This window comes from Artibeus jamaicensis, unplaced genomic scaffold (genome assembly GCF_021234435.1).
Source record: "Artibeus jamaicensis isolate MK-2021 breed Jamaican fruit bat unplaced genomic scaffold, CSHL_Jam_final scaffold_660, whole genome shotgun sequence".
Taxonomy (NCBI): Eukaryota; Metazoa; Chordata; class Mammalia; order Chiroptera; family Phyllostomidae; genus Artibeus; species Artibeus jamaicensis.
The window spans coordinates 10,626,523-10,639,548 of record NW_026522052.1 but is presented as its reverse complement, the minus strand read 5'-3'; the positions used below and the strand labels follow the sequence as shown (position 1 = coordinate 10,639,548).

The following is a 13,026-nucleotide window of genomic DNA, read 5'->3' as shown; positions in this document are numbered from 1 at the left end:
GCTGGGTGACATCAGTTTGAAGACAGGAAACCAAAGACATCCCCAGAGGCTAAAAAACAGTGAAGAGGATGTCCAGGGGCATTGAAGCAGCTCAGAGGTGCCACACTCGTCCCAATCCAAGAGCCCTCTGAAGGCAGGAACCCTGCTAAGTGGGCGTTGGTTACCGAACAGGAAGCAGGAAACCGGAAAACAACTTCATCCTTCTGTCCACGGGTTTGGGCACTGGTTGGATCCCACTGCCATTTCTCAGGTCCCAGGAAACTCAGACAAGTTTAGACATGTTGGGGTGGGGATCGGACTAGGGGACTTGGAAACTTTTTATTCCCTTTTAACAGCAGCTGCCATGACCTGCTAGAGACACAGATCAAGAAACACACATTCGTGGCTTGTGGCTTTGAGTCTTCCATCGGTGCCTCTGAAAACCAGCAAGTACCAAACTGTGCAGGTGGACAGTGCTTAAGAGAGAGAGATCGCTGTGTAAGCCCTCCCTGAGAACTCATTCTAGGAGCTACCCAATCGTTCAGGGTCACTGAGCAAGAAGGGGGCCAAAGTCCAACAGAGCAAAGACCTGCCAAAACCACAGATGACCAACGAACTCGTCTCCGAGGGGTGTGACTGCTTTGCCCGAATTCCTGGCCGATCGCTAAGATTCTGGGTTTTCCACTAGGCTCTGGCCTCTTCTATTTCTATCAACTGGACTTTGCAATACCTGACCCTGGTCCTTCATATATTTTTTTCTTCTTCTTGGTTTTCATCTTATGAGGCAACATTGTATAGAGTCATTAAGAGCTTCACTGGACCAAACTGCCTGACTCCAGATTCTGGCTCCAGTCTACCCCTTTGCTGAGTGACCTCAAGCAAATCAGCGCACCACTCTGCACCTGCCCCCACCTGTGAAGTGGGGATATTAGGAGCAGCTGCTTCATAGGGCCGCTGTGAGGACCACACATACTTACAAAGCACTTAGAAAAATCTGCAGCAGGTGTTTGTTCAATACAATAAAAACTGCGATTTCTGGATGTGAAAAACGGAATATTCCCAAATATGGAGATGGAAATACAGACCAAAGACTGAACTCCATGAACTATGAAACCTCCAGTCTTGAGTTCTAGGTCCCTCTGAGGATAATCAGCATTTTCAAGATTCATTCCCCTGTGGCTCCGGTTCCCACATCTGGAAACTTGTTCCTCCAAATACTTGAAGGTTTAAGCCAAAAAGTTATGATTAAATGTTTAGGAATTCTTAACAAAACTTTCACCATTTCTTTTGGATATGGGTTAGGAAAGTGGGGGGGGGGTACAAATAGCTAAGAAATACTATTAACCAATTGAAAAATAAGGCGTCGTCTGAAATCCCAAAATGATGTTTAAACTGTCTTGAGAAATGAGGTATCAGGAATCCTACTGTCAAATTTGAGCCCCTCGACTAACTAGCTGTGAAACTTCAACAAACTTAAAACCCTGGTATCTCAATGCCTGTGTCTCATCTGTCAAACCACCACGGCAGGTTTCTTTATCCATGAGTTAAAATCAGCCCAAACGGCAATGAGCGCGTGGCAGGCAATGGAAGCATCTGCCACAGGAGCGAAGAGTAACAGAACGCTGGTCCAAAAACTGTGAATTGTTTATTAACTGTCTGATATCATGCATCAATAGAGAAAGTTCGCTTTACTTTCATTTTTTTTAATGAGAAATTTAAGGAGCTTGTCCAAAAATTACCTAGTGTGCTTTCCCTGGTTTGAGAGGCTTGTAAAACACAGCATAGCGCCGCCTAGTGGATAAGACAAACGTGGGCGCTGCACAGGGGAAAGTGATGTCCTGCTGATTTAGCTTTTGCCAGCACGCAGTTTTAGAAGGCTGTAAACTCACTTTCTTATAGAATAAATCAGAGGCCTTGATTTATTCTCCCTCCCCACCCCTAAAGAGTAGGGGTTAGTTACCACAGTCTGTTTGCCACAGGATCCATCTGGACAGGGAATAAGCATAGCACCACCTGATCAAACAATGGTGAATGGGGGCACTAAGCTAATTTGTTTCTACCTAAGGGACGGCTCCGGGAAGGCTGTGTGCACAAGAGGTGCCCTATGGGACGTTGGTTAGGGGGTGCCCCTGCAGAACTCTCGGGGAAAGCCGTTTTGTGCCCCGACAGACTTTTTTACTTCATACCCCAGCCCCGCAGGGTTTGGGGTGGCTGAATGTGGCGGCTTTGAGTGTGAAGGCAGAAAGTAATCCATCCTCCTTTTCACTGTGGCTGGTAGTCTCAGACAGGCTCTATACAGGGCGGCTGAGCTAAAAATATATACTTGGTTCCAAGTAGGATTTTGCCCTTACCACATGAGCCTGCCGCTTACATCTGTGGAAACAACAAAAATTGGATGGTAATGGTGTTGGTGAAAAAAATTTCGTTTTCAACCATAACACGGTTTTCTCCATGGAAGCAGCCCCTTCAAACTTGGTTGCCATTGTCCATTAATCTAATCCTTAGACACCTTTGTTAGGGAATAAAAAAGATGAACTCATGGCCAGAAACCTGTAAGAGTTTTCCCGGATTTGCTTTTTCAGCAAGTCTGTCAGGAGAAGGTGACAAGTGGCAGCCTGTGCTTTGTTAGGAGTCACTGGGCCGGCTCGACAGCAGCAAGGACAGCCAGGACCCGGGGGCCTCGGTGCCAGGGTCCCAGGCGAGGAGCGACAGCAGGCCTCGCTCCTTGCCCCACCTCCCTCCGCATTTCCGTGTCCTTCTTTCTCCCTCTGATCTGCTGCGGTGGGGGGAGCGCTTTCTTTTCTTAGCTATGGGCTCCAGGCCAGACTGAGAAACTATTTCCTCTGAAGCCTTCTGTGACAGAGCCGTACCTGCGAAGCTTTTCCAAACTGAGTGAGACAGGGTTCAAGGGTAGGTGGGGGTCATCGCAGCTGACCTCACCGGCCCATGGCTCCCCAGTCACCAGTTTGCTCCGCTTTTAGCTTAGAGCTTAACCTGGCTGGGGCGGCAGGACTGTCTCTACAATGACAACAGGGCCCAGGAGAGACAGCCGAGGAGAAGGGGCCCCAAGTTCCCCGCACTGCCCACCAAAATTCCAGGCTGCTCAGCGTGCCTTCATCCAGGGGAAGACAGGCCCTGCCGTCTGCCCGGCTGGTGTGCGTGCTGGCTGTCCTGGAAAGCTTGGGCAAGTCAGCAAGTCTCTTACAGCCTTTACTTTTTCACTGCTTTAAAATGGGGATGGTAAGAGATCGTCGTAAACAGTAAGTAAATTCTGTTTCAAGGGAACTAGTGCGCTGCTGACAGAACAGCACGTACTCAGTCAGAGCTCTCTTTCCAGCTTGTTTTCTGGCTCTTAATTTTGAGCCAGGAGATCCGTCTTCAAATGGCTCTGGAGGGGCAGGAGGAGGCTGTCAGAGGGGAGCCGGCCCCTCCACGTGGGGACACATTTCACCTGGTCTCGGATCTCAGACCAGCACAAAGTTATATCTAGTCCTGGGAATACCTGTTCCTCATCAGCTTTGGAGAAAGGGCTACTTTCAAGATGAAAGAGATGATGATAACCCCAAATGGACTCTTAAGTAATTAAGGAAGTCACAGAAAGGCCACCAAATTCTGGGAGGAAAAGACTCCAGAGATACATAGCAGCAAGACAAACAATGGACCCTTCCACACTCTTTCGCAAACCCTGAAATACATAAATACCAGACTCAGAAAGCTGTGGCCAAGAGTCTGACGTGAGAGCCGGGCCTCTGGTGGTGTGTCCTGTGTTATTAGAGCTGAGGCGGGCGCCGCTGTGGCCCTGTGCCGATACACACAGTGAGTGGTCAGCAACCAGCACCCAAGTAAGTCTTCCGCTTCATCCCATTGAAATGACCTTTCCTTTCCAAATGACCCTACCCTTCTAACTAAGAATTTTATGGATTATCAAAAGGACCAAATTCTTTCATTTATTGGACAGCAGAAGCCAGGTGGGACTGTTTCCCAAATCCACGTACTGGCGTCTTGACTGAAAACCTACTCCTAGCAGCTCACGCACTGTTGCTAGTCCCCTTACGAAACAGATGGAGAACATGAGGTGCAGGTGCTGAGAAGGGAGCAGTGACCCTCGTAAGCAGGCAAGAATCTACCTCCAAAGAGACAATTTTGTAACCACGTGTCGGGGAGACAGGGCTCAGGGAATTTGTCTTAGCAACGAACGGATTTTCCCTTGATCTTCAGCCACGAGGACTATGAAGACAAGGCCCCGAGCGGGGCCGTTCTGCTCAGCGACAACATCGAGTGAGGGTCTCTGTGAACAGTGCTCAGTAGGACCTCAGTGGTTTGGCGTAGATTGGCTCCAGGACGTGATTAGTTAGAACCAAGAAGAGACTTCCAAGGAAGATAGCAGTGAGGAAGGCCAGCAGGACATAGCGACCGATGAAGAAGGCATCCACGATCTGGAGAAGGAAACATGGACAAGGGAGTCACTGTCGCTCCGGCACCTGCTCCGCTCCTCTGCAGCCTGTGATGAATGGGCCCCAGGGTCTGCTCATACTTGTAACTCCCAGGAGCACCCTGCCCTGGGTCTCCTCCGTAAGTGGTCGGGAAGAACCTGTTCCTAACTCTCTGTGCCAGAAATGCAAGATAAAGAAAGAATGAAGTACAGGAAACAAATGGCCGAGTTAGATTCATAAACATGTTGAACACCCTGGATGAGTTCCTTTGTGTTCTGGAATCATGTGTTATGTTATCTGAAAATGTTCTCGAGAAATGTGCTTGATCTTAGAAAAGCTCCTTTCTGTTGTTAACTTTTTATCACGGAGAATTTTAAACACACCTAAAAATACAATACTATAATAAATCCCGTGTATGTAAAATCCTAAGCTAAAAATCATCAACCCATTGCCAATTCCGGAGGGTTCATTTTCGAAATGAGAAGGCAGCCCTTTAAAACTCATCAGAAGAGTTCCGAACCGAGATATTCACAAGCCAGCATTCCAAGGGTTAGGGGGAACGGCCGTTTGCTTGCGATACTAAAACGCTAGGAGAAAATCAGCCCCTTATCAGATGGGTCACTGGGGACCGTGTTCCCCCGCACAGGCAGTGGGTTGCCGTTTCATTTTGAGGGCTTCCTCTGCTGTGCGCAAGCTTTTCAGTTTGATGTAGTCCCATTTGTTTACTTTTTCCTTTCTTTCCCTTGCCCTGGGAGACATAATTGGCGAAAATAAGAGCTGTCTGAGATTTTACTGCCTGTTTTTTCTTCTAGAATTTTCAGTTTTGTGAATTACATTTAAGTCTTTTATCCATTTTGAATTTATTCTTGTGGATGGTGTAAGTTGATGGTCTAGTTTCACTCTTTTGCATGTACCTGTCCAGTTTCCCCAGCACCATCTATTGAAGTGACTGTCTTTATTCTGTTTTTATTTTCTTGCCTCCGTTTCAAGTATTAATTTACCATAAAAGCACGGGTTCGTTTCTGGGCTTTCATTGATCTATATGCCCGTTCCAATGCCAGTACCAGGCTGTTTTGATTACAATGGCCTCATAGTATAGTTTGATATCAGGCAGGGTGATACCTCCTACTTTGTTCTTCTTTCTCAAGATTCCTGAGGCCATTCAGGGTCTTTTGTGGTCCTATATAAATTTTTGGAATATTCTTTGTCTGTGAAATATTGGTATGTTAATAGGAATTCCATCGAATCTATAGATTTCCTTGTACAACTCAACACCAAGAAGACAAACAACCCTACTAAGAAATGGGCAAAAGACCTGAATGAACACTTCTCCAAAGAGGAAAATCAGATGGCCAATAGACATATAAAAATATCCTCCATATCACTAATCACCAAAGAAAAGCAAATTACAACCACAGTGAGATATCACCTCACTACCTGTTGGAATGGCCATTGTCAATAAATCAACCAACAACAAGTGCTGGTGAGGATGTGGAGAAAGGGGAGCCCTCATGCGCTGTCGGTGGGAATGCAGACTGGTGCAGCCACTGGGGATTCAGTTTCCTCAAAAAGTGAAAAATGGAACTACCTTTAACCCAGTGATCCTACTTCTGGCAGCATATCTGAAGAAACCCGAAACACTAATTTGAAAGAATATGTGCACCCCTATGTTCATTGCAGTGTTATTTACAACAGCCAAGATCTGGAGGCAGCCTAAGTGCCCATCAGTAGACGAGTGGATAAAAAAACGATGGTACATTTACAGAAGGAATACTACTCAACTGTGAAAAAGAAGACAATCTTACCAAAAGACCCTGAATGGATGGATGGACCTGGAGAATATTATGCTAAGTGAAATAAGTCAGTCAGGGAAAGATAAACACCATATGATTTCACTTGTACGTGGAACACGATAAATAAGATAATTTAAGGAACAAGATAGAAACAGAAGCATAGATACACAGAACAGACTGATAGACTGAGAGCTGTCAGTTTGGGGGGTGAAGAAAGGTGACGGGAATAAGCACACGCATGCACGCGCGTGTGTGTAGACATATGAGACCTGGACACAGACAACAGTGTGGCGACTGCCAGGGAGGGGGGTGGCAGAGGTGGAAAGGGGCAAAGCGGGGAGAAGGGGCGGACAGCGACCTGTGGCTGGTGAGCACGCAGTGCCACATACAGGGATGTTTTAGTGGGTTGTACACGTGAAACTTGTATGGTTTTATTAGCCATTGTCACCCCGATAAATTCAGTAAAAAATAAATAAAAAATAAAACACTAAGGGGATAGATAAGGTGCCCAAATCACACAGCTGGCTGCCTGTTGACCCGTCATGCATGAGGCCGCAGAGCTGTTAGTCTTTGCTGACAAAGACCTAGGGTCAGGGCTGTCTCACCCTCCTGTCTGCTGCCCGCTGCTGGAGCTTGGCTCGTGCCGCGTGGCGGTGCTTCCGTTTGGGCAGGGGAAAGACATTTACTCCGTGGACCCAGTGGAGCAGCTACACAAACCAGTGGACTGGGTTACTTCACAGCTTCAAGAAGCTTTGAAAACCCAGTCCCCGGAAGAGAATCTAACACGTGAAAGGTGACTGTGGCAGAAGGGTACAAGAAGGCCCACATTTTAATTCTCAGAAACTGTGAATTGCGTGGTGAAGCAGAATTAAGGCTGTACATGGAACTAAGCTTGCTAATTAGTGGAACTTAACATAATCCAGGCGGGACCGTGTAAGCACAGCATCCTTAAAAAACAGAGGAGGGAAGCAGCGTCCGAAGGAGGGGCAAGGGGACCCCCAGCCAGGGGCAGCCTCTAGAAGCTGGAAAGGGCAAGAAAACAGAGCCTCTAGCGCCCCTGGAGCCTCTAGAAAGGGAGTCAGCCCTTCCCACCCCTTGGGGGACTTTTAGCCCAGGGAGACTGATTTCGGACTTCTAGCTCACTCTTAAGATAACGCATTTGTGCAATTTGTTACAGCAGCAGTCGGATGGTAGTGACAGGGGGCGACACTGTCGAGCCCAAACGCTTCCATGATCACTGAGACCCAAAGACACCAAGAAGAAAGGGCCGCTCCAGAGACACCCCCACAGCCAACCTAGAACAAAGGTCAGTTTGATCAAACAGCTTTAACATAACTTTGACCTTGGCTCCAGTACTGAACAAGTCTCCTGCGGGCTACATGTTTGCTCGTTCGACACGTTTCACTTTTTAATTAGCCAATTAGCAGGCCTTGGGTGCAGAAGGCCCAGGCCATGTATTATTGATAGGTATTGAGCCAGGCAGCTACAGGGGCCGGTTCTCAAAACCTGAAAACGAGAACTCCGGTCCTGCCAGCCATGCTGATGAATGTGTGTTGCTCAAACCCCATTCCCCTGGGTCTGAAACTCCCAGGACAGAGGGCGGAGGGGTTACTTTAGAGCAGCGGCTGCTCTGTGCCTCTACCAACACCACATCTGCAGCAATCCAGAAACACGGCAGCCTTCTTCGATGCCCCCGCAAGACGGGGACGCCGAGGTGGGGGCCTGCCCTCGCTCACACACAGCACTCACACTGGCAGTGGCTGGTGAGTGCCTGCAAGAGGAACACATGGGTGGGACGACTCCTTCCGTGGTGCGCTAAGTATTATTTCCCTCGGAGTTTTCCGAACACTTTTCCTCCCTTTTGCCATAGTGAATCCTAGACAGAGTTGCAAATAGATGCCAATTTTAGGTCAGAAGTTATGATTTTGTGCACTACTGTCTAGTGTCAAAGCTGTCCCTTATGAACCCTCTGTGCTGGCCCCTGATAGTCTGTTGAGTCCCCAACAATGAAAGCTTTGAAGACAGAGCTCAGCTTCAGTCCTCACTCTCTTCCTAAATACGTCTGACTGGGGCGAGTAGCTCTTACCTCCTGGAGCTTCAGAGTTCTTATCTATGAACTGGGGACAGCACCGGTCCCTACTCCTTACTGCTTAGGGTAATCAGAGGTAATGCATTAACGGAGATAATGCACATGATGTGCTTACCACGGGATCTTGTGCACAATAATCCCCCCCCCCAAAATGTCAGCTATTCTCATCACTCCAGCTGAAAAAGCTGAAGTGGAGATTGGGAGGAAAAACTGATGGAAGGAATGATGGCACAGAGGTCAGCCCCATTATCAAGGTCCAGGGATCTGAGACCAGCTGTGCAGGACAAAGCCAGGCCAGTCAGGGATGAGCCAGAACAAGCGGTGCATCCAGAGAAGGCCCAGGAGAGAGATGAACACAATCGGCCCAGAGAAGGGGCTCTGGCAGGCGGGGCCCGGGAAGGAGGCCCGAAGGGACTAACTGCCAGGAGGCCGCTGAGCGCTGTGCGAGTCCATGCGCACGACTTCTGCTTTCCAGAAGCCTTTTCCGCTCCTCACCGCTCTTCTCTATGAGAAGCGCCTTCTCACATCAGAAAATGTGAGCCCGTGGAGGCAGAAAAGCATGCCACTCAGCATCCTGAGGGCACTGCGGGCCTACGTGCTGGATGGAGTGTCTGAACCGGGCCGGAACGGGACCAGGCCTGCTCCTACTCTGAGCTCTTCCCCTCTCTCCGCTCATAGGATGAGGCGGGTTTTAGACACATTGCTCCTTCACCCTGATGGGCGTCAGAAAACAACTTAAACCGCCGCTCCCCTCCCCGCAACACCCCTCCCTGCCCGTCCCCCAGCTTCCATCATCATTGCTGTAACTTTACAGATCTCCTCACACAGTTCAGCCACATTGACATCAGGGACCACAGAGGGGCCAGAGCAAGGTCTAGGTCGAGGGAAAGAAGAGTTACACCTTGGGAGGCGAAATAAAACCAATCGTCCTACCTTCACTTCGACCTCCGGGGCTGGGGTCTCACTGGCTCGGGGGAGGAGCAGCAGCACAGCAGTGACAATCAGAGCCCCAAGGAAGATGAACAGGACAGAGAACCTGGGCCGGAGACAGGGTGTCAGCGCTGTTTCCCGTCCCCTCCTGTCAGTCAGGCCTGACGACTCCTCCCTAGGGCCACACTGCCAGGCTTGGCCCATTGGCGATGCCCAGGAAGCTGCGGTCTGCACTGGCCCCAGAAATGCAGACATGCTTTCCCCTTTGTCCAAAGCCCGTCTTCCTGGGCAGGTACCAACTGGGTGCATTCCCTTTTATCCCCAGTCACTCCCAAAACTCCTCCTACGAGTGGAAACTGGTAGTTTATATTTTTGCCTCTGCGCAGTTGTAATCATGAAAAACCGAGGCAGCCCTCCCCGCACTACTTCTGTGCTTGTTTTTAGACCAGAACACCTCAGTAAATTCTGTAACTCGCAGCTCTATCCTGACACTGTCTGGCTGGAGCATACGACACCACAGTGCTATTCCAGGGGCTTGTGGCCGGTCTTCTGGAGTTGGGCCTCATGGAGAGCCGGCCATCATCTGGCAGGTCTTCTGCTTTCCTGGGCCCAGGGCCAGAGCCTCAAGGACTGGACCGAGCATTGGCCACAGTCCGAACAGTTGCAAAACTTACACATGTACAAAGCTAAGAAATTCAACAGGCAGTGAAAGCAGGTTTTCTTTTCAGCTCATGTGCCCCCATCTCCGCTACAGTGAGAACTGAAAAATACCACTTCCCTTTCCTCCCGCCTCTGCTTCAGAGCCTGGGACACAGTGCGAATGAGGACAGGTTACAATGTACCGGAGATTACAAAGAAGCCCTTCTGAGTTCTAAATGTGCACTGAGCATCAGCGATTTCACTGTTCCTTGTTCTGCTGTGGGCTCCGGGGGTGGAGAGGAAGCCTTACCTGGCCAGGCCGGGGGCTCTGGAAAGCAGCGCGCACAGCAGCAGCACCAGCACCCACAGCAGAGCCAAGGTAAACACGCCAGCCCCCACTCCGAGCACCGTGCCGGCCATCTGTGGGGAGAGGAGGCGTGAGCCCTGCACGCCACTTGGACCTGGGCCACAGGGCAGGACCCTCAGCTCCGGGCACTGCCTACCTCCTGCATGCTCCCGGGCGTATAGAAGCATTCAGCCAAATGCAGCAAGTGCAAACCATTGTGAGGGATTTCTGATGACTGCCGTGTCAGGTTTTAGGGAATGTCCAGTCTCAGAGGCCTTAGCAGGAATTAGACACTTAGAACCAAACCTTCCTTGCTGGTGAGGGCTGAGTGGTGGCTGTCTGCTCTGGGGGGGTCATTCCAAATTTGCTATCTGCTCTGTCTTCCCTCGGCCCGCGGGAGGAAGCTGAACTCTCCCTTGATACAAACCCCATGGAACACTGTCAAAGGCCCCAGGCCCCAGGGAGCCACGGCCGATGTGGGAGCTGGAGCTTTCGCAGTAAGTCCCTGGTATGGCCTTCGACTCACCAAGCAATCACAGACAGAGCTGCCCCACTTTGTTGATGAGGTTTTACTCACAAAAGGAAGCAAACACCTAAGTCCTTGAAGAAGGGGGGACACCGTTATTTCTGAGCCATCCCTGTGTGCGGAGTGCCTTACAAATATCTCTCATCGAATCGTGGCAATAAGCTTCTGAGAAAGGCATGACTAGGCTATGTTACAGAAGAGGTAACTGAGGCGCAGTGGGACAGAGATGCATGAAGTCGGCCGGCTCACAACAGCGGAAAGCCACGGCTCTCTCACAGCCCCGGGGCCAGAGTCAGAAATCAAGTGCCGTCCAGGCCTCGCTCCCACCGGAAGCTCTGGAGGAGAATCTTTCCCACCCCCCTCCAGATTCTGGTGGCTTCAGGCACCCCTTGGCTTGTGGCCACATGCCTCCAATTTCTGCTGGCTTCTCTGTGTCTCTGTTTTCTCTTCCGTCTTTTATGAGGACACCTGCCATTGAATTAGGGGGTCTACCCAAATGACCTGATCTCATCTCATCTCAACATCCTTAACCTTGCCTGCATCTGAAAAGACCCCTTTTCTAAATAAGGTCGCATCCCCAGGTTCTGGGGGTTAGAATGTGAACGTATCTTTTGGGGGAGCCATTCGACCCACCATAGGGTAATACCACACAACCAGACCACCCCTGCTTTTCTCTGATGGTGTCAGAGGTAAGTCTTAAGCAAAAACTTCCTCCTCGGGGTGATGGTTTTCTTTACTCTGATGGCTTACATACCACAAAAATCATTACCTCTGAGAAGTCCAGTTATAAAGGTATTGGGAAAGAAGCCCTAAGCAAGAACTGCTGAAAAATAAAGCCAAGTGTGTATTCAATCCCCCTTTCTGGTGCCCACCACGTGCAGCACTGGGCTGCATGCTGGGCTCACAGGGTAAATGAGACGCATCACCGGACAGAAGCTCACGGCCAGTTGGAGGTCACAGTTGCGTAAACAGCTGTGCACATCACCCTCTGAAACACAGGAAAACACAGTGCAATGCAAACCCAGGTGGTCAGGAGGCGACCTGGCGTGGGCTCCTCTGGGCAGAATCAGTGTGGCCGGAGCGGAGTGTGGAGGGAAGGGTGGGCAGAGAGGAGGGCAGCAGAGGGGGCGTGGCTCCCGCTCACTCTCAGTGTGGCCTCCTGGGAGGGGTCTTCCCTGCCTGGCCTAGCTAAAGTGGCCCCCCAAAAGGTACTCCCCGTCACTCCAGGTCCTCCAGAGCACATCTCGCAGAGTGTAGTTCACATTTTTATTGATCTTTTACAGTTCCATCTTCTATTGTCTTTCCAAGTAAAACAGAAGACTCCACGAGGACAGAGACTTTATATCTTTCTTACCACAGTGCCCGCCATTCTCACCAGAGATTCTATTCAGTAAATGTTTGTTGGGTAAATACATGAAGCAGTGCTAACAAGTCCTTCGCGGAAACCAAGTGAAGGAGGAGTGGCAGGATCATATCTAGTCTTAGAAAGACAACTGAGGCTTCTGGTCAACCTGCTGTAGGAAGAGCAGGGACAGAGCTGACAAGGAAAGTGCCCCCCACAAAAACAAACACAGAAAAATGCTCTAAAAATAGGACAAAAAGAATTTAATACACAGGGGAGTTCAAAAGCAATAAAGAAAAACCCTTAAATGCTGTCAGGAGCAATGCAACTCGAAGCCTGCGTGGCGAGCAGGAGCTGAGCCCAAAGGTCTTTGGAACCTGACACAGCCATGTAGTGTCTGCTTCGGGACAGATGAGGCCTCAGACCTGCGATCCGGAGAACAAGTGAGGCATAAAGGCTTCACCTGCATTTGAAACAGGGACTAAGTTTGCTGCTGACTTGGAGGAATGCTGGCCAAGTGCCTTAGGTCATGGATAAAAAGGGAGACCCCCAAGAGAATCTGAACGCCAACCCTCCATCACATGAGGTGTGGGGGTCAAGTCACGCTGCCGGTGTGATATGGAATCCCAAGGACCAAGGTCAGCCGGAAAACCAGACTAAGAGTGAGAAGCCCACGGGGTCCCCGCAGAGGCCCACAGAGACCCCTCGGCAGGGATGCACTGCAGTCAGCACGACAGCTCCCCCATGAGTGAGTGTAAAACAGAGATGCTTTCCAACACACAAAGGCGGAAATGGAGTTCACCTCTTGTGGACAGATACACTTTAGCAAGAAAGAAAACGAACCCAGAAAGTTGGCGTGATACATAGGGAGGAATGGTGAGGAAAATACGAGGAAGTGTTGACAGTAGAGCTTTCTGTAATGAGAAGTAAGGACTACTTTTTTTTAGTT

At 49.8% G+C, this 13,026-nt stretch overlaps 1 protein-coding gene across 1 annotated transcript; it reads right to left on the bottom strand.

Annotated features, from left to right (window-relative positions):
- Positions 1–1,602: 1,602 nt before the first annotated feature.
- On the bottom strand, positions 1,603–11,657 carry TMEM218 (transmembrane protein 218). Its single transcript, XM_037134207.2, has 4 exons — positions 11,641–11,657; positions 10,174–10,283; positions 9,228–9,330; positions 1,603–4,415 (listed from the first exon to the last, which is right to left on the bottom strand). Exons 2-4 carry the CDS (start codon positions 10,281–10,283, stop codon positions 4,281–4,283), a joined length of 348 nt encoding a protein of 115 aa, XP_036990102.1. The 5' UTR covers positions 11,641–11,657; the 3' UTR covers positions 1,603–4,280.
- Between the last annotated feature and the right edge of the window lie 1,369 nt (positions 11,658–13,026).